A 21,683-nucleotide genomic window follows, 5' to 3' on the forward strand; every position below is an offset into this window, starting at 1 on the left:
TTGGAATTATTATGCAGGGCTTTCTCAGGGTCAACAGTTTAGGAAATAAGAAGGTGGTAATATGTACACTTTTAGATAGTTTTAAAAACAGCTTCTCAACAATAAGAGAGCACATGTTAAATAACTGTAATAAATAGGCTAGTCCTGAGTGCTGTCCTTCCATACATAGAGTCCATGGAAGGAAGTTGTGTCCCTATGATCCTCTCTAGTCTTTATGACTGCATAGCCTCCCTCTGCCTGTGTGGTGTTACCATACCCGACAGTGATTACTGCGGTGAGGATGCTCTCGATCAGTCCCCTGTAGGCCTGGGTGAGAGGGTGATGGTTCAGACCAGCTTTCCTGAGCAGACTGATAAAATAAAGCATTTGCTGGGCTTTTTTCACTGTGGCTGAGGTGTTATGAGTCCAGCTCAGGTCAGATGTAACCTATAGTCACAGGATCCTGTGCTGACTGAGCTCAGCAGACATCTGTCCTCCAATTCTCACCACCTGTGGTCTTTATGTCAGGAAGTCTAGAATCCAGTTGCAGATAAGAGTTTGGACGCCATGGTCTGTCAGTTTCTTGATCCGTTTGCCGGGCAGATGGTATTGAAGGCCGAACTGTCGACCAGGAAAAACATCCTGGACTACGTTCTGGTGTTGCAGAGTGTGGTGTAGAGCTACCATGTCGTCCACTGATCAATTGGAGCAGTATGCAAACTGGAGGGGGTTGACGGGGTCCGGGACTGTGTGGTTGATGTGTGAGAACTAGTTTTTCTCGGCACTTCATGGAGACTGATGTGAGTGCCACTGGCCTGAAGTCATTTAGGATGGTTGTGTCTGGTCTTTTGAGGACTGATATGATGATGGAGGATCTAAAAATACGGGGGACTACAGCCTCAGATAGTGACAGGTTGAAGAGGTCAGCATAAACACCATCTAGTTGTTGCATGTGCACACATTAATGGTGTTTCATTTCAGAACATGAATTGACATACAAGTGCAGTGTCATTAAGGTTTTGTATACAGACAGAATCTTGAATACTAAATCCAGTCTCACTGAACAAGACAAAGAAGCCTTCATACAACTGCAGTAAGAAAAGGTGACTTATCTAAAATGTGTGCTCATATTGTTTGTTTACTTGGAAATTACCAGTCCAGTACAGCATCGCAGTGTATGGATTCATGGATTATGGTCCATGCCTACTACTAATTATTCATATATTTCTGTCATATTCATTAAATGTGTTGTAACTCTGTAACATCTGTACACATGTCCATCCGGGGAGAGAAATCCTCCTATGTTGCACTAATTTGGGCAGTTTTTCCTGATCCGATGTGAGGTCCTATGACAGGGATGTTGAATGTGTACAGATTGTAGAGCCGTCTGAGGCAAATTTGTGATGTTGGGCTCTAGAAAATAAACTGAATTGAATTCATGGAGTAAATGATAAAGTTATTTGGTGTCTCTTATATGTTTTAACTGGTTGAGACAATTACACATACTGCTCAGAAGAATGTCAGTGTTGAGTAACAGTCAGCAATGTTTAGGAAGCAGCACACAAATTGAAGTAAAAAAAGAGAACAGCGCCTGGTTTTCAAAGATCCAAATTCTGCCTAGCTTCAGTTGTGTTCATGGCGGTGTGGATGATGGATACGGGCACACGCACCACGGTGAACTTGTATGTAAATGAGGACTCAAAACTAGTCTAGTCCACATGGTTAAGTGTGTTTGTGTTACATAACTCCACCATGAACACAACTGACGCTACGCGGTCTGCGTATGATTGTGGAAAAGCAATTGCTTGAGCTCCTGAGCAAATGCCTACAAATAGAAAATTAAAACATTCACTTAAGTTTTCAGTTGTTTTTTTTATCTCAATGAAACACACACATACACAGGAAATTCACTATACACATACAAAATACCTCTCCGTAACACAAGGAATCTGTTCCAGTTCAGAAAGCTATTTCTATATTTTGACTAATAATTGAGACCTATTACAAGCAGTGCTTCATCCTGCGGGCAGTCTGAATATCGTAAAGGTGGTTTCATATTTATCCGGACTTCCGGTTAAACATGTGCGTATTTTATCAATGATATGACCTGAAGGGTTATTTGGGAGTTTTTCCTGGTCCGATGTGAGGTTTTGGGGCAGGGATGTCTATGTGTACAGATTGTAAAGCACTCCGAGACAAATTTGGAATTTGTGAAATTGGGCTATACAAATAAACTGAATTGAATTGAATAAGATATGAAGAAGATATAAGAACCTTCGAGGTCACAGAAATCGTTGGAGGCAAGACACTTTAAAAAAGTATTCTGAAGTTTTGTAAAAATGATTGTAGTCTTGCCAGATGAAAATATTAATATCAATTTCACGATAGCACCAAGATTAGTCAAGGAAAAACTGCTGACCAGGCTCCATCAACAGTGAAAAAAAATACAACCGGAAGAGGTCTTTATTTATATATCAGAAGACATTGTAATTTTAGGAGCTTTGGAGTCAGAACTGTCAGTTTAGTCCGGTTCAATGTTACCAACAGCCAACTTCAGCTTGTGGTGCTCTTCATGTTTTGAAGAAAAACCTACACAAAAGGATTCAAGCATACAAATAAAACAAAACATCTTCATGAAAGTAATCCCTTTCACACCTAACTGTTCCATAACAAACCGGACATAGACGTGGGAACGTTTTTTCGTTAATCCAGGCGCTGGATGAGCTTCTCCTCCATCATACAGAAGAGGGCAACGTGGGACAGGTCAGAGATGAAGGTGTCACAGGCTCGTCTGCTGATGCTCTTACAGCCTCTGAGGTCGAGCAGAGTCAGAGAAGAAAGACGCTTTAGGTAGGACAGACATCCGTCTGTCAGCTCACTGCAACCTGGAAACACACAGACATCAGGAGTTGCTTTCATCAGAAATGGGTTTTTGAATTTGTATTAACAAATAGCTTTGTAAGCCTAAATAGCTTCATTAGTTTTACAATATAGTATTGATTCAATGTATTGTCCAAGTTCATTTTCAAAGATTTCAAAGGATGGTTTACAAAACGCTGGTAAAGATCATTCATGGAGGTACAAAAAGCATCACTCGGACGGACATCAGTGCACAGCCACGAGAAGAGTTCTAACAAATCCAACTGAATGATTTCTCTTAAGCAGACCGACTAGGAGAGTGCAACTCTGAAGTAATCTGTCGAACAATTTAAGTTTCAAATAAATGTCATAGTTTTGAACCAAGACCTGCAGTATTTGGATCAAGTAGCTCTTTAAATTAAGGTGCCATAAATCATCTGCTGCTTTGTAAATATAAGGATTGGATCCAACTAGTTATCAGCAGATATTAAAAAGGGGATTAGGAGGGCATCATAAAAGAAATGATGAGAAGTTGGATGAAAGGGCATGTAACCAAACGGTGAGTGTGACTGTGCTCAAACACCCACCTGTCAGTGTGAGTTCAGTGAGAGAGTTGCGGGTATGAGTCCCGGCTGCAGCCAGCAGGGCGATAGACGAGTCCGTTATGTCCTTGCAGTGAGCCAGGTCCAGTCTCTCCAGCTGGGGCATGTGGCGCTGAAGCAGCCTCACAGTGGACTCACTGATGTCCAGACCCGACAGACGCAGCGTCACCATGTTCCTCAGTCTGCTGCGAGACGACTCTGAACCTGCAGGAACAGACATCACGTGCTCCGTTAGGGCGCGCGGCTACTCACTACGACAAGTTGCATTTCCACTGTATAATTGGAACTACTCCTGAGCATATTGTTAAAGAACTGTCTTTGATTTTGATTATTCGAGTGTAAAAATAGTGTAGATGCGTTTATATAAATGTTTAAAAAAATATATGCACATTTCTCTAATATTATAAAATAAATCCATTTAATTTAATTATAACACACATTACTGCATCACAGATTAAACTCACATTAATACATTAACTTTGTTCAAAGCTTTTTATGTCACAGTTGAGAAGGACAACAAATAATTGTGAGCTGCTAAGAACATGTGAGAGGTGTGTTCTCGGCAGTGGTTCTCCACTGTACTGGGGCAGTATTCCCTTTTACAGTCAACTATAAATCAAAAGGTGCATGTTAAGGAGGACACAATATAATACAACATACAGAACTATTCAGGAAGTTCAGACTTGGAAAAAATACTCAACAATGCTTTCATGCACAAACATGAAAATAAAAAAGTCGAGTGAGAAGTAGTTTTAAAAAGCCTGAAAAGATGTCACTTCTGGCTCAAAGACTCAAGTATACAACATTAGCTTTTCTTCTGATTACCTTATTAGTAGGTAAATACTGAAAAACATTAAGCAGACTCACTTCAACCTACGGTGTACCACTGACAGACTCGAGTCTGGAGAAATTCATAATGGGAGAACTGAGGATGTTTTTTAATAAAAGTCAATGCACACACGCATGTGTGATTAACGCGTCATTTCCGCCAGGCGCGTGAATGATGCGATGCGAAAAATTTGCTTTATTCGTGCAAGCTGTGGCATCTTCCACTCCTCTGTGGCCTATAAGCAAACGGCATTGGAGCAAGTGCTTGCTCAGTTTTTCTTCAAGTTTATGACCAGTTTTTCAAAGAGATCTACTGCCTTCAGACCGCTATAAACAAAAAGGGACCAGAATACATGGAAAGGCCTTTAGTATAGACTATTAACTGTTGTGGATCTTTTGTTGGCCTTTATTGCCATAATGGGAATACAGCTGCTAAACTTTGACAGTTCTCATTTCTGATGCTACTGACCAGGTGGGATAATGATCTCTTTAATCTGGGCATCTTTAAGGCCTTCACACCAACGCAGGTCCAGCACCCGCAGGTAGGGCAGAGTGGGAGAGGCCATTGCTGATAGACAGGACCAGGACAGACCAGGTACCCTCAACTCCCTCAGACCTAGAGAGACAGAGACAGAGACACAAATGAGACAGAATTCATGTCCCTATATGGGGCGACTGTGGCTCAGTGGTAAGCGGGGTTGTCCTTCAATCAGAGGATCCCCAGCTGGTCCAAGTCGATGTGTCCTTGGGCCAAACACTTGACCACAAAATTGCTCACGTCGCTGTGCCTACGGTGTGTGGATGTTAGTTACTCCTGATAGGCAGGTGGAACCGTAGCTCCTTCCATCAGTGTATGAATGGGTGGATGTAGTGTTAAAGAGCTTTGAGTGGTCGGAAAACTAGAAAAGATCTTTACAAGTACAGGTCCATTTACCATATGAGGATATGTGTGTCTGTGTGTTTGTACCTGGGAGCCTTGTGAGCAGACAGTTAAGCTGCCTCTTGGCCAAGGGGGTCCAGGACAGGTCCAGAGAGGTGGGCAGGCGTTTAATGATGCCTGCCAGGGCCTGGTTACTGAGCGGGCTGCACCGACTCACGTCCACATGAGTCCACAAACGCTTGTCACAGCTCCTGCACAGAACAGTGAGACGCGACTGGTTTATTTCCAAGCTGTGTGGGAGCCCTGCTTCATGTTCGCCAGCGAAGCACAAGACTCAAACACATACTGCATGTCGACGAGTAAAAGGGGGCAACTTACCACTTGTACCAGGCCTTACAGACGGTCATGCAGGCCAGCAGCTCGGCTCTGTTGAAGAACCTGAACACAGACACCCACACCTCTTTCTCGCCTCCTCTTTCGTTGCCCACGTCCTTAAAGGACGGCAGGGACAGCAGGGACGGCGGAGACAGGGAGGAATGTGCAAGAGAAGCAGCGGCTTCTTCTTCCTCTGAAGAAGTTGCAGAGTGATCTCGAGGGCCTCTGTCGCGATGGTTCGCCCGCAGGCGTGGCCTACGAGATAAAAAATAAAAAATGTTTTGTTTATATTAAGTCACATGCATGAAGTGAAGAGGGAAATGTCACAGACGGCCATTAGTTGGTTGCCAGTCTCTCGAGCACTTTTAGCCCAAAATGTGGTCACCACACCACATCCACGTCGCTTGATGAAACCTCACGCTTTTATAACTGCAGTCTTGATTGTTCTGACCAAAATTCTAAACTCATCAGATTAAGAACATAGAAACGGGTACGGTAATAATAATAAACATTTTGGACAGAACCAATACAGGCTTGAGGTTTCATACCTAGCTCCACCTTTTAGTATACAACACACATTTTAATAACAACCGGTCCTCTGCTCTGACCAAGTCATTTATGAACCAACTTCCTTTTTTTGGCTTGAACAACTCCTTCAAGTACCCGTTTGCGCTGCTTAGCCATGAGACTTTCCCTTGCAGTCTTTTCTGCCTCTACCTAGTGATGTCACGATAGCAAAATTATAAAAAATGTTATTATGATACCAGGATACCAGATTTCAATACAATACCAAAAATATGATATACCACCACCAATACACCTAGACTACTGTAACTCCCTCCTGGCAGGATGGCAGGATGGCCTTAGCAGGCGACACCTGCTAAGGCCATCCGACCTCTGCAGCTCATCCAGAATGCAGCAGCTTGACTGGTCCCTTAATTCTCCTGCACTTGATGTCATGTCTCTCCAGCGATCACCTGCTGTGAGTGAGCGCTGGGCAGCCCCGCCCCCTTGCAGTCGATGCGTGCAGACAGCATGACAGGGAGCAGAGCAGTGAGTGCGCTCTGATGGCACGCTATTCTAATGAAGTATCGATACAATAAATCTGCTAAATCATATAGTTTTTAACGTACGGGTACCGCGGTACCTTTGAAGTATCGATACACCGTGCAACATTACATCCTGCTTCCTTTTCTCTGCAGCACCAGATGTTGCGACATTCAAGCTAACCCTAACCCCCCAATGAAGACGCTGGAGACATCTTAACGCTGATTGGCCAACACATCACATCAAAGATGTCACAACATCACCTTTTCTAGTTGTCTCACACCAATCTCAGAAACTCTGGTCAGCCAGTTGACCCTCCCGGCCCCCCTTACCCAAAGAAAATGACATATTTTTATATAAAAAACTTTGAATTTCACCGAAAAGCAACACGTTTGCAGCTATGGTAGTCGTCATGTATGAAACGGATTTTGACAGTTGCGCTCTACCTGCCAGGCCCTCTTGGGGTTAAGCTGTCAGCTGTTGCGTCAGTGCTCCTGAGTCGTGAAGCTTTGGACAGAGCAGACTTTCTCTGGATGAAGCCCTGCTGACCACCAGACGCTGCTGTCCTCAGACCCATGGCTGCTTCTAGCTTTGGAACTATAGAGCCTGGAGAGAGCACACATTTCTGTTGGAAATAACCTTGTTCATTTTATACTTTACAGTTAAACTATGGGAAGACAAATAAATAAACAAATACAAAAATAACATATACCAGAGTGTCTCTTGGCCTTGTGGGGGCGCTGTAGAGTGACAGTCAGGTAGGAGCCAGTCAGCAGGTCATCATTCAGATCAGACACCAGAAGGACTGGAGGTTCCGGGTCTGAATCCCAGCGGCCTTCCTCCAACTCCTCCTCTTCGTCTTCCTCTTCATCTTCCAGCGTGTCCATCTCCTCCTCTTCAGGGTCAAACTCCTGCCCCTCACTGTCCTCATCTTCATCATCATCTTCATCATCATCAGTCCTGTGCCTCCTCCTATGCCGTCGATGCAGTCGTTCCTTGTCACCTTCTTCACTGTCCCCTTCTTCCTCATCTTCCTCATCTTCCTCATCTTCGTCGTCATCGTCGTCCGACTCCTCTGATTCATCTCCTCTTCGCTGCATCCTTGAGCCTCCCCTCAGCCTCACCCCTCGTCCCCTCCGTCCACCCTCTCTCATGCCCATCCCTCGCTTTAGCTTGAGGGCGGAGGAGGAGCCAGAAGACATGAACCCTCCTCTGCTTCCTCTGTGGGCCGTGCCTCTGAGCAGGCCTCTCCTGTTGGCACCGAACCCCCTCCTGGAAGAGTGACTCCCCCCTCGGGAATGAAGAGCCGTCCTTCCTCTCTGAGAGGCTATGGGATAGATGGATGGGACAGGCGATCAGGTCAGAACAAAGTGATCACAATCACACCAAAAGACAAAATTGAAGCACTTTGTTTAGAGAAACATTTCAAACAGTTATTTTGTGATTAATCACTAAAAGTAACTAGTGGTCAGTTGGCAGTGAACATGTTGTCTTTTTCCCCAGAGACAAACCTTCATCATCCTCATCACTGGCAGAGTCGTCTCCGTCGCGGCTGTGTCTCTGTCGTCGGTAAATTTTAGCCATGCGAGCGTCCAGCAGGGTGGAAGATTTTCGCTTCTGGAAAGAAGAAAAGAGGGAGGAATGAAAGGAAGGGAAGAAAGAACAATACGAGTTACACATAATGACAAATAAAATGAGGACATTATTTGGAAAGAGAGGTAGAGAAAAAAAATGTATGTAAATCAAGATAATATTTAGAAATAAACATTTCAAAGTAAAAGGATGCAAAAAAAAACACTCACTGCTGGAAGGCCTTCACTTGTGTCTCCTTTAGACTGCTGGAGAACAATAGAAACAAAACTGTCAATATCAGAAGTGACCTAAGAGACTGACAGATGAGTTAACTGACAGTTTGGGCTTGACATCATTAGAGGCTGGTAAAATGTTCGGACATAGACTGTCATCAGTTTTGGAAGCTGAAGGGGGGGAAGGGGAAGTAATTTGACAATATTTTGTCTTTGCAAAACACTCAAGTTACCCAGACCCCAAACTCTTGCTCTCATCTACTCACTCAGTCAGTTATAGTATAGTTACATAAACATAATATAGTGAAACCAGAACATGAAGTAATGTAGTTAATGCTTTGCAGCCACTAAATATCATCATCATCATGCTCATACAATGGACTAAAACGGATAATCTTAATCAAAGTATCTTTGGTGTAACTGTTAAGCATATAAATATTGTTTCAGTGAGTGATTAACATCAGATTTTGAAAGTCATCATTACAACTCACACATTGAATTATTTGACTTCGTAAATAGCCACATGGACACTGAAACAAAAGCTGTTTAGTGAGCAGCAACGTTGTGCAGCTTGAACATACGACAGAGCTACAATGACAAAGTGAAGAGAATATCTTTATCATTTCCGTTATTGATATTTGTTTTTGTGGCACAAGAGAATGACTTCCCATAAATATCTGAAACAAGAGCAATGAGGTCAGTATTAAATTGTTTTGGACTTGTTGCTTATGGACATTGTTGTAATCAGAGAAAATCCTTGCACAATCACAACACAATATAGCAGAAACAACTATCTGCTATGTAAAGATCAAGAGGAGTAATGTCCGAGTGTGTTGTAATCAGAGCTTCCCCCTGTTTTGTTTACGTAGCCGCGCTGGCTTCGTGTACCTTTTAGTGCATGTGAGTGTTCCTCCCTGTGACTGACTGACACAAAAACATAGCATCCATACACCCGAATCCTTCTAAGATAAACACTGTTAATTCCGTCAATTACTGCTGCCATTGTTAACACCCTTTGCTGAAGCCTCCAAGTCAGCAGGCACCATGTTGAGAGCCATGTGTAAGGAATCCCTCAATCATAGATATGCTCAGGGTTTCGTATTGAGCCCCTTAAACAACCGACAGAAGGTCAATCAGACATTCTGTTACTGCCGAGATGAAAACAAAAAAATTACCCGGGGATTCTTGTTGAAAGTTGAGTAGACAAGGCCACTGAACATTCGCTCTTTAAAACATCCTTTTTGACATTGAATAAGTGGAAACTGTTGTGTCCAATAACACATACAATCTTAAGATTAAACGTAATACATTTATAAAGGCACTGAAAACCATTCTTTCTCTAAAATTAAGATACAAGTATAACTGTGACACTTTACTTGTCACCATCTTTCCTGCCGTTACCTTTGCGTCATATTTCATAACAAACGTGTACAGACTTCACATTGTGCATGATGAGCCATGAAAAAAATAATTGTGAAAGTATGGAAAAAAGAAAACGGCAAAGAAACCAACCTGAGCTCAAAAATTAAAACAACTAAATCAGAGAAGAGGCACTAATCTTGTATAAAATATGAAAACAGAATTCTTAAATAGGAAATTGTCAGCAACAAGATTATTTTAAAGGGAAAAATGTACATCAAGAATTGTGTCTGTCCTCTTGAAAGGTGGAATGGAAAAAAAGGGGCGGGGTGCACTCGACAGACGGTGGATGAACTCAAGAGTAGGCGGCACCTCTCACCAGTCTCGAGCTGATTGGCTGAGAAGGCAGAGGGGCCGCCACCAATAGAAGTGACGCTGAGGAGGAGGAAGAGCAGGAAGGAAGAGAAGGAGGGAAGAAACCACACCGAACCACCTCCCCATCTTGCTGGGTGCCCACAGGACCCCCTTTGGTAGCAGAGGGCCCGGGGCCCAATCTGAGAACCAGGGGGCCACGGGGACGGATGAGCTGCTGGTGGCCGGCAGCAAACGATTCATCACTGCCTGACGACTGACGGAGTTAAATCAAACTCAAAGAAAATGGAAATAAAGCAACCAAAAAATAAAAAATAAACAACAGGAGACACACAATACCCATTAGCGTTGACACACTGCAACCAAGTGTGTTTGTGTGTGTGAACGGCAGGTTAATAGGCTGAGTGCAAGAGAGCGCGCAGGTGTTTGCAAAGGTACTCAGACGTCTGTTTGCAGGAGTGGACTAAATATACAAACAAGAAGTAGAAAACCCTGAGACAGAGTGTGTGTGTGTGTGTTTATTTGTTGATAGAACTTTGCCTACCTCAGGGTCAGTAATCCCTTGGACACACTTTGGACACTCCCAGCAACTAGGCAGGTCTTTATTCATTACTCCTTCCCCCTGAACCTGCAGAAGCAAAAATAGTATTAGTCAGATGGATGGAATGAAGGAAGAAGGAGAAGTAATAAAAGCAAAAATGCACAAATAAACAAGACTAGAACCCTATGTATGCCTGGCTACAGTACATTCAATTCAGTTTGTTTTGTATAGCACGATATCACAAATTACAAATTTGCCTCAGAGGGCTTTACAATGTATAGCATACGACATCCCTGTCCCAGGACCTCACATTAGACCAGGATACATGGATCTAGATGGTGACATTCATATTTAATACCTGTGTAATATGACCCATATATGTTGCATGTCTTTATATATATATATATATAGTATAAGTAGTGTGAAAATGTCTTGATTCTAAGAAGCATTGTGATGCAGTGGGAATGATTCTGCATTGATATAGCCACGGAACTTCATTAAGAGGCCGGTTTAATTTCACTTTAGCATGCGTCTTTACTGCATTTAGCTGTCATGTACGGAGCTGTTATGCATTCCTGGGCCCTGTACTATGAAGCGAGTTCCAACATAACCAGGGTATCTTTTTGCGGACCCAACTTTTTTTTGCTCCATAGTGGGAATTTCTAGTACATACACGTTCCACTAGGAATTCAGATGCATAAAATGGCAGGAAATATAATGTACCGTGTAGTAAACTAGGTGCGTGTGTGAGACCATTGTACCGTGAGGCAGGCAGGATGGACTATCTGCGCACAATTGGAACATTCCATCAGAGTGAGGGAGGGGTCTCCGCTTTCCTCCTGATTGGGCTCCTTGCAGATCTCACAAACTGCAGACAGAGGAAGGCCCGGCTGGAGGAGACGGAGAGGAAAATTAATAAATGCATCGAATATGAATATATATATATATATATATAAATAAGCAAACTATAAAAAGTTACATACAGACAGACACTGTCGGAGCACACAGGTCTGCTTGAGTTTCCCTGGTCCTCCAAACTTCTTCATGTCTCTGCAGAAGTTACAGTCTCCACACTCTGGTCTCATGCAGGCTTCACAGCGCTTACACCTGCAGAAAAGGGAAACATCACCGAAAATGGATGATCACGGAAGACAGCTGAAAATTGCACAATTACATTAAAGAGAAAAGGTTTACAATGGTAAAATATTGCTGTTGGCTCCAAACAACTGGGTTTTTCTGAGCTTAATTAAGCCCTACTACAAACAAAACTGAAAAACAGTTCCATTCCATTTTCAACCGCTTATTCCGGGGTCGGGTCGCGGGGGCAGCAGACCCAGCAGGCTGACCCAGACTTCCCTCTTACCCGCAACATTTTCCAGCTCATTCTGGGGGATCCCGAGGCGTTCCCAGGCCAGCCGGGAGATGTAATCCCTCCAGCGTGTCCTGGGTCTTCCCCGGGGTCTCCTCCCAGTTGGACATGCCTGGAGGACCTCTAACGGGAGGCGTCCAGGAGGCATCCGAATCAGATGCCCGAACCACCTCAGCTGACTCCTTTCAATGCAAAGGAGTAGCGGCTCGACTCCAAGCTCCCTCCTGATGTCCGAGCTCCTTACCCTATCTCTAAGGCTGAGCCCTACGGAGGAAACTCATTTTGGCCGCTTGTATTTGCGACCTCGTTCTTTCGGTCACTACCCAAAGTTCGTGACCATAGGTGAGGATTGGAACGTAGACCGACCAGTAAATTGAGAGCTTTACTTTTCGGCTCAGCTCCCTCTTCACCAAGACGACCGGTACAGCGCCCGTTTTACTGCTGCAGCCGCACCGATCCACCTGTCGATCTCCCGCTCCATCTTACCCTCACTCGTGAACAAGACCCGAGAGACTTGAACTCCTTCACTTGGGGCAGGCACTCTGTACCCACCTGGAGGGAGCAATCCACCGGTTTCCGGCAGAGCACCATAGCCTCAGATTTGGAGGTGCTGACTCTCATCCCTGCCGCTTCACACTCGGCAGCAAAACGCCCTAGTGAGTGCCGGAGGCCATGGTCTGAGGATGCTAACAGGACCACATCATCTGCAAACAGAAGAGCGGTGATCCCGAGACCCCTAAACCTGACCTGCTCCACCCCCAGGCTGCGCCTAGATATCCTGTCCATGAAAATCACAAACAGGACCGGTGATAAGGGCAGCCCTGGCGGAGACCAACACCCACCGGGAACGTGTCTGACTTACTGCCGAGGATGCGAACACAGCTCCTACTGCAGGCGTACAGAGACCGGATAGCCCGTAGCAAAGGAACCCCATACCCCCGCAGCACCCCCCACAACAATCCCAGAGGGACCCGGTCGAAAGCCTTCTCCAAGTCTACAAAGCACATGTAGACTGGTTGGGCATACTCCCAGGACCCCTCGAGGACCCTTGCGAGGGTGAAGAGCTGGTCCACAGTTCCACGACCGAGACGGAATCCGTACTGCTGGTCTTGAATCTGAGGTTCGACCAACGGTCGGAGCCTCCTTTCCAGCACCCTGGCATAAACTTTCCCCGGGAGGCTGAGAAGTGTGATAGCCATGATAGTTCGAGCACACTCTCCGGTCCCCCTTTTTGAAAATGGGAACCACCACCCCGGTCTGCCAGTCCAAGGGCACTGTTCCTGACCCCCACGTGACATTGAAGAGGCGTGTCAGCCAAGACAGCCCAACAATGCCCAGCGCCTTCTAAAAACAGTTAGTGTGACAAAAACGACATTTGAGCCTATCTTTGTTACCTGACCCTGCGCCGTCTCAGCACGGACATGGAGGAGGCTGGTTTCTGTGGTCGTGGGATGATGGGTGTGGAGGAGAACTTAGGACGAGGAGGAGGTGGTGGTGGAGGAGGAGGAGGAGGAGGCTGGTACCATGAGGGCTAGTGGGAGGAGCAGAACATTTAAGAAGGGTTGGCTGAGATAACAATACTAAATATAGAATAAACACCACTACAACAGCCAGCATGTGTTTTTAACACTGGGTCCAAATATGAACAATATTTGATAAATGATGAAGCAGCATATTAACACCAATAGTAATTGAGAAATTTCTTTTTTTATTTTGTATTCGCTAACATACCCGAGTGGACTCATCAGGATCAGAAACTAAATTATAAAAAAATTAATTATAAAAAATTATGTTTTCATTCTGGTAATTAGCAAACATTTTATAAAATCAAGACTCTGATAAATAAACACTTCTTTCAATTATTAATTAATTTAAACCTTGATAAATATTTAGAAACGTATTTATTGCTATTATTCTGTAAACAGGGACAAAGTCACAAACAGGGACTGTGAGGTCCCATTTAGAAAAACCCTGTTTGGGCAAAATGTGCTGTCCTTCAAAGGATGCATGATGTGGAACAGCCTACCTCCTTCTATAAGGGAAAGCCCCAGCCTGGTCACCTTCAAAGGCCACCTGAAGGCATGGCTCAGACTTAATCAGCCCTGTGACCATTAGAGTTAATCCGCACGGTATCCAAATGTCTTGCATGCACCTTTTTATTAATCTTTTTTTCTTCTTTTGTATTACTGTACTGTCATGTGTGAAGTGATGTGTGCTTTCCATTTCACTCTGCTTGCATTCTTAAATTACATCAACCTGCCAAGGGACTACAGATGGAAACTAGCCTCCCGGCTATAATCTGGCATATTTACATGTACATTGTACTGTCAATCAATATGCACTGTCCCTTATTCTCTAAAAAAAAAAAAAAAAAAAAAGATATTCAGTCATCCAGGGTTAATGTGCTGCATGTCTAAAGTGAAGACTGCTTACTCTCTTTGGCCACTTGACGATAGGTTTTCCTGTGTAGGATAGCTTTGGATTGTCATTGGCATGTTCCTTTAGTAGAGCCTGCAAGACAGAAGAGACAAAAGTGGTGGGTGAGAAAGCAGGGGACATCTTTAACAGGACATCATTAATATTGACCGTTTCCGTTTTTATATAGCCCGCCAGCAAAAAAACGGACACAAACCCATAGACCAGTCATACCTTGATGTGTGTGATTAGTGCCGGGGCGTTGTGTATCCCTGCTGGGACACACTTCTTGTTGGAGGGAAGAGCCTCCAGTTTACCCAGCAGGTTCCACATTCCCTCCAGCTCAAGGGAAGTCAAATTAACTTTTACTGCAGGCTTGTCAGACTGCTGCTCTGAGGCCTCTTCTTCACTGCCACTCTCTTCCTCATCGTCGTCTTCGTCGTCCTCCTCATCCTCCACCTCCTCCTTCACCTGCTCACTAACTGAATCTGAGCCAGACGGCTTCTTCAGACCTGAATGAAGGAATGAAACGCATATTATATTTAAAACCAATCGACAGAGAAAATCCTCATCATAAAAACTCACATCTATTTCCCTCTGTTTGCATGTGTTCATACCAATGCCAAGAGTGTGCTTCTGAAACTCTGGAGTGAGGTAGGAGGTCTTTGTCAGGCTGAAGACGTAGCGCTCCAACACATACCAACACATCTCATCGTAGAAGGGGTAACGGAACTTCAAAGGAACCTGTGGTTGAGGTAAATGAGGCACTTTATCATTACGCAATCCGCCACTTCTTCAGTTACACCGTAGAATATAGATTGTTTTCCCGACCCGCATTCTGTCTTCTATATTACAGATGTTAAGTTGCATGGGGATGTTGAAGCTGTGCAGGAAGTTTCCTCCAAACACCATAGAGTCCGTAGGGGTGTAGACTGCATGAATCCAACCTGGGTATAAAACACACAATAATATTTTATTTTTGTCACATCGCTGAACAAAATAGTTATAGTGTGTGCATGTGAGAGAGATTTTAAAGTATACCTGAAGGTATAATGAAGGTGTAGCCCTTCTTCAGCTCAATCCTCTGGCAGTCAGATGCTCTGTCTCCAAGGAAAATATCTCCCTGTTTCCCCGACAACACCCAGTTTTCATACAGCTCCAGGTTCTGAGGGGTCGGGGGGATCAGCCAGAACACCTGAAAACACACAACTGCAATTCAAATCACACCCCATGCTAACAACGTGAGGTTGAGCTCTAGTAGTTTACCGAGTAAAACAGAAAATATTAAAGTCCTATTATAGACTTTACATTTTGAAATATACATTTTTAACCCTCTTGTTACCTTTAGGGTCAATTTGACCCCATTCAATGTTAAATGTCGGTGTTCCTTGGGGTCAATTTGACCCCAGGCTGTTTTTCACTGTGTGAAACATATAAGAAATATCAACTTTTTTATATATTTAAAGGGCTATTTAGGTAGTCAACAAACAAACATAAAGTACCTCACACTTAAACTTGGGAAACAATATTAATTCTGATAATTTTCTGGAGGTTTTAATTGCTGGGGTCAAATTGACCCCGAGGGTAAAATATGTTAGTAAATGTAAAGGCAACAGGAGGGTTAAACATAATTAGTTTGAGAACACATTAGACCAGTGGTCCCCAAACGAAGGCCCGCGGGCCGGATACGGCCCCCTGAACAATACCAGAGACGCATTATGATTTTTTTTCAGTATGGCCACGCAAATCCTAGACTAGCCCCTGTCAAATAGAACTTGTGAAGATCCCGGAAAGGGTTATTTATATTTGGTTATGTGTGGCTTTCTGGAAAACAATAAATGTTTACATTTAGGCAACCCTGCGATCGTCACACTTTTTCTGTTACAAACTAACCCTGGCCCCCATCAGAGAAGGGAAAAGTTATGTGGCCCTCACGGGAAAAGGTTTTGGGAACCTTGCATTAGACCAACCATGATTTTAGGTTCAAAATTCACCCATTTAATGACCCTGAATCATAAACTATGAGGCCATTGGCTAAACCTCCCTGGCCCACCTTGCCTCCTCGGAGTATGTGGTACCACACAGAGGTCCCTCCAAAGTCAATGTGAAAGTCTGTGTAGCATCCCTCGACACTCATCAGACAATATCTGCAGAGACACGCAAAGCAATATTTATATTCACATATCAAATCAAATTATTTTATCCAATTCATTTCAACAAAATAGAGTAATAATTCTCAACTCTTAAAAAGACTAAACTTCTAAAAGGAAAGTGAACATGCAAAACTTACTTCTGAACTTTGGGGTATTGCATGTCCGTGATGGAGTTGGTTGAGTCTCTTTGTCTCTCTTTCAGGTGACGAGGCCACATGTTGTCCACCCAGTCTATAAGATCTACCTACATACAAACACAAATATGCAAGACAGACAGAGATAAGACAGGAGCTTATTTTACTGCAACTTTTAGGTAACAGACAACATAATACCATTTTGCAAGTCTCCCTATAGCTACTGAAAAGCTTTTGTTTACATAGAGTTTTTAGACACACATGAGTGTGTGCACTTACTGTGGCAGGTCTCCGGACCAGGTTCTCCAGTTTAGTGTGGCTAAACTCCAGGCTGATGACATTATAGAGCTTCTCTCGCTGAGATGGTGGCGTCTCATAGTAACGTGCCCACTGAGCCATGGACATCTCTGTCCCCTTCTGAGTGCTCACATCCATCACATCTATCATACGTCTGCTGCCTGAGCAGGGTTTTTTTTTTGGCAATGTTTAGTCACAGCATGAAAAAATACAAAAATTGTTAAAACAACAGCTGGATACAGGATAAAGTTGCAAGACAAATTAAATACCTAGTAAACTAATATGTTTGTGTAAAATACAAAAGGGCATAACAACAAAACATGGAATGGAATTACAGGTATTTTAAGTAAACAATTGTGGGGAATTGTTCTAAAAAACAATGTCCAGAAGACTCTTGTAAAATAATCCCTCTAAATAATAACTTAAAACTTTATGCATCTTCAGAGACCCTGCCCTTTAGATTTCGCTGTGTTTGGGATGTAACAATCAGATGCTTTAATGATATGTTGATAGAAAACACAGCTGCGCCAGGGTTACAACCAAAGACTTGTACCTGCATCAATGCATTCATTAGAAAAGAAAAAATCTTACCAACAAACATCTTGACGTCATTGACACTGAAGTCAGAATCAGGCATCCTACAGAACAACATGAGGTTACTAACATATTGAAAGCCTGAGAACAAACAAGTATGTAAACAAAAGACTTGATAAAAAAGAATGATGTAGCTGTAGACAATAAAAGAAAGAAAAGAACAATAAAGAGGATGCCTACTTGATTCCTAGTCCATCGGGCTTCTCAAACATGATTGGGTCCCTCAGGCCGCCTTTTTGGACGAACTCGTATGTTAAGTCTAAAAAATACAAAAGGTCAAGAGAAATTTTCAAAAGCCTTTTCTATCATTCACTCCTGGTCGTGTCATTTCCCTAGATTCCTGATTCCTGGCTGAAAGTGGTAATTGCGAAAGGCAAGTGTCCCGGCAGACAACCAGACATGATAAAACGTCCGTCACGGTGGCCTGTATATGTCCGTCATCGGGAAGGCAAAACGCAGCGATGTCAAACAGTCTTAAAGTGGCTTTAGTCACCATCTATCTCCAGAGGAGGCAACACAATGTTAATTGAGCCTCTGGCTCACTGATGAAAGTATTGCAATATATATATTTTTGCAGTATTACAAATTAGATAGCTTTGGTGACGGTCCCAGGAAGAAATTATGTATCGAGTAACTGCCAATACAAACATTTCTGACTGCTGCAGCTTCGCATTTAAAGCGGATAACTGGTGAACCACTGGATTATGAAGTAGTCACCGAAAATGCAACATGTTAGTCAGTGAGCTTGACGCTGACTGCCATTACTCATTAAAAATGAACTTTTCTAGGCCATGAAAATATTGAAATTGTTCATTTGGACCGTGCTTGCCTACCTCTTCCCTCAATGCGCAGGATTCGGTCAGAGCCGAACCTCTGACTGTGGACTTTCTCCTCCAGGTCAAACATTCTCCTTCCATCAATCTCTTCATCTGAGATGCCGTCGTCATGGTAACGTCGCCGGGTACCGGCCCGCTACAGAGATAGAAGAAAGGGAGGATCAGTACAAAATATAATAATGAGACATCAGAGACAGAGTAAAAACTAATGGTCAAAATAGACAACCAAACCAGAACCAAATCCAACAATTTCAGTTTCTATTTTTAAAACAGATTTGATGACAAACTACAGTCTGAAAAAATGAGATTAAAGCTCTACACCGAAATTGGCAATATTTCAAATCCTTGTGTTCTTTTTAAAATTGGAGAAAATCAAGTTCACGCTGCGGGGACACCCTGATACAATACTTTGGTAAATTGAAGACTCTCATTAGAAAATGTAAAATGACAAGTGCAATGTATGACTGTGTACTCAACCTTTGAGAATAAACAATTTACAGAAATATAACACCGAAATTGGTTTAGGGAATGAATATATCGTCTACAGGAGCCTTTTTCTCTCCTTAGGGATGAATTTTCATCTCTCAATCACACGTTACTAACTCTGCTTTCTCCCCGGAGTCCTTTTGACTTCACGTCGCATGGGGTCATCGGACCCTATGAGACGGCATAGATCCTATCTGCCTGATGGATCATCGAGGTCTGGGTCGTGGAATTCCTGCTACCGACGACGCCACTGTCCTGTTGAGACTCCGTCCACTCCGCCTCTCTACCGCCATCTGCCTGATGAATCGTGGAGGTCTCCATCGTGGAATATGCCTACTATGAACTATTCATACACTCTGTCATATTCATTGAATGTATTTAAACTCTAAATCTGTCCTTCTGTACACATTACATCTATTGCACCTGTCCATCCTGGAGAGGGATCCTCCTCTGTTGCTCTCCTGAAGGTTTCTTCCCTTTTTTTCCCCCTGAAGGGTTATTTGGGAGTTTTTCCTGATCCGATGCGAGGTTTTGGGGCAGGGATGTCTATGTGTACAGATTGTAAAGCACTCCGAGACAAATTTGTGAAATTGGGCTATACAAATAAACTGAATTGAATTGAATTGGAAGAACTTAGACATGATATATCTAAACTAAACTTTGTATGACATGTTATAGATGGGTGACTATGGTTCAGTGGGAAGCAGATCCGTCCTTCAATCAGAGGATCGGCAATTCAATCCCGGGCTGTTCTAGCCCATGTCGATGTGTCCTTAAAAAAGACACTTAACCCCGAATTGCTCCTCGTAGACACGGTGTAAAAATATAAGTTGCTTTGGATAAAAGTGTCAGCTAAAATGAAATGTAATAACAATAAATGTAGTGAGAAATTATGTAACTTTAGCTTTCCATGATGGGCACCAGTCTGTAATAAAACATCTGTCAAATTGATACTAAACGTATTTATGTACGAGTTATTATGGCTCGTGACTTTCTAGCCCAACTGCTACCGTGGTGCTAACATAGCAGCTAGGAGGCTCAAGCTAACAAGCTGTGGCCTTGCTCGGCCCAACCAATACAGGATTTGAAATCGATATAAATATTTGATTAGAAAAATGGGACAATAATCCATTCCATTAACCACACTACTTATCCGATATTTTCGAGTCACGGAGCTGATCCCAGCTGACACAGTCTCTCAGGGCACATGTATGTATGCATGTATATTGTGTAACTAAAAAAACATTAATTTCCAACCCTTTATTAAAAAACAGAACTGACTGCTATACTTGTGTAAGTTTAATAGCCCGACTATTTGTGGTTTATGTGTCGGAGGGGGGCGTGGCTTATCTGTTGCTTTACTCCGTGGAAACAGTTTTCATTTTTGCCATCCACCTCAGAAGAATGAACCACTATTTCTGTTTTATACTTGTTGTGTAAATTCCACAAACGTCGGAAGATCAAATGCCCTCGTGTTTGGGTTCATAACATCATAGGGACACACAGCTTGGTGAATTTCACCAACTATGTCTGGATAACTGCCACTTCCAGCATTATGAGAGTAGCAGCAGCCAGTTTGATTCACCAAACTGCAGAGATGACGAGCGGAGCATCTGCTGATTGGCTTTCGCAACCCAGAATGTTGGCCCTAATTGAGTTGATAATAAGCGACCTTATTGGTTTGCTTTCATGAGCTCTTAAACCCACCGACACGAATTTCTCCTGATTTAAAGTCTCCTTACAGTCAGTGAGGGCACACCTGTTAGGTAAACAACATCGACTGGATATGGGAAGCTTGAAAGCTTAACATACAAAAATCATCTAAAGAGGCCAATTATTGCCCTACACTGAATGGAAGTGCAATGTTTAAATACAATTCCCACTATAATAAAATAAAGAGACTGTCTAAATACTCTTGCTTTGTTCCTTGCCTTCACCATTTCAAGTCGTGTCCAGTTAACGTTCATGTTTTTGGAACGCGTACTGCATATATCGATATAAAAAACTCAACATGAGCTGAAGTCTTATTAAATAGCAGGATGCAGATATTTATAATGCCCGGACAGTAACAATAATTATATTAGCTGCTGCAGTTATTCCTAGTCTAGTATAAAGTTAATTTGATTTCCGAACATCCGCCATTTTCGATCCCATCACAAAACATCACCATACCTCGCCCACAACAGAAGCTTGGACCAATCACAGCTATTCCGGCGAGGCATTCATTGGACTACAACAGTGTCACTCACGCAAACTATTTGCAAACTGTGATTGGACAAGTATAACCAATAGGCATATCAAGTAGCTGGAAAGCTACCAAGAACAGCACAATTGGAAAACGGCATAATACTTCATTGGTTATTATATCCTAATAACGTTACTGACTGTAAAAACACACAATCAGTCAAGATGATACAAACGCACTGACCACCACTAATATCCAATATAGCTAACCTAGTTTGCACTCACAAATAACGATTATTACTTTTCAAATAATGAATTTTAAAATGCTTACACCCATATCTATACAGGTCCGCCAATTTACAAACGCCTTCAGTAATCCCTGATGTGTGACGTTTATTGCGTCCGGAGTTTTAGTTCCCAAAGGCTCGCATCGGAGAGACACGTTTTGTCGCCTTCACGCCAACGAGGAAGTGCGAGCAGGTCCGTAAATCGAGGTGTACTTTACACGCTATCCCAACGATTGGCTGGAAAACGTTGCATCGGGCTTGTGATTGGTGGAACTGACCTG

The 21,683-nt window shown here is 43.1% G+C and overlaps 1 protein-coding gene across 2 annotated transcripts; it reads right to left on the minus strand.

Annotated features, from left to right (window-relative positions):
* Window positions 1–1,831: 1,831 nt before the first annotated feature.
* Window positions 1,832–21,552, minus strand: kdm2aa (lysine (K)-specific demethylase 2Aa). Of its 2 annotated transcripts, XM_056408702.1 has the most exons (25): window positions 21,447–21,552; window positions 18,443–18,581; window positions 17,790–17,868; window positions 17,607–17,653; window positions 16,998–17,176; window positions 16,722–16,828; window positions 16,485–16,578; window positions 15,473–15,626; window positions 15,263–15,378; window positions 15,049–15,175; window positions 14,666–14,943; window positions 14,450–14,527; window positions 13,411–13,547; window positions 11,631–11,754; window positions 11,409–11,537; window positions 10,651–10,734; window positions 8,373–8,408; window positions 8,082–8,187; window positions 7,283–7,897; window positions 7,017–7,176; window positions 5,527–5,778; window positions 5,236–5,399; window positions 4,738–4,884; window positions 3,426–3,644; window positions 1,832–2,864 (listed from the first exon to the last, which is right to left on the minus strand). In XM_056408702.1, exons 1-25 carry the CDS (start codon window positions 21,450–21,452, stop codon window positions 2,683–2,685), a joined length of 3,759 nt encoding a protein of 1,252 aa, XP_056264677.1. In that variant the 5' UTR covers window positions 21,453–21,552; the 3' UTR covers window positions 1,832–2,682. The 2 variants fall into 2 exon arrangements, with proteins under 2 accessions (XP_056264677.1, XP_056264678.1); XM_056408703.1 differs by lacking the exons at window positions 17,790–17,868; window positions 18,443–18,581; window positions 21,447–21,552 and having other exon boundaries at window positions 16,998–17,172; window positions 17,607–17,631.
* Between the last annotated feature and the right edge of the window lie 131 nt (window positions 21,553–21,683).

The sequence above is a fragment of the Pseudoliparis swirei genome, chromosome 24 (genome assembly GCF_029220125.1).
Source record: "Pseudoliparis swirei isolate HS2019 ecotype Mariana Trench chromosome 24, NWPU_hadal_v1, whole genome shotgun sequence".
NCBI classification, from domain to species: domain Eukaryota; kingdom Metazoa; phylum Chordata; class Actinopteri; order Perciformes; family Liparidae; genus Pseudoliparis; species Pseudoliparis swirei.

What these genes read in the sequence shown, in the direction of transcription:
- kdm2aa (XM_056408702.1), bottom strand. An exon ending in TGACGTCAAGATGTTTGTTG is followed by an intron (nt 17,177 to 17,606) that starts GTAAGATTTTTT and finishes AACCCTGCTCAG; the next exon opens with GCAGCAGACGTATGATAGAT. An exon ending in AAGGGATTACTGACCCTGAG is followed by an intron (nt 8,409 to 10,650) that starts GTAGGCAAAGTT and finishes ATTGTTCTCCAG; the next exon opens with CAGTCTAAAGGAGACACAAG.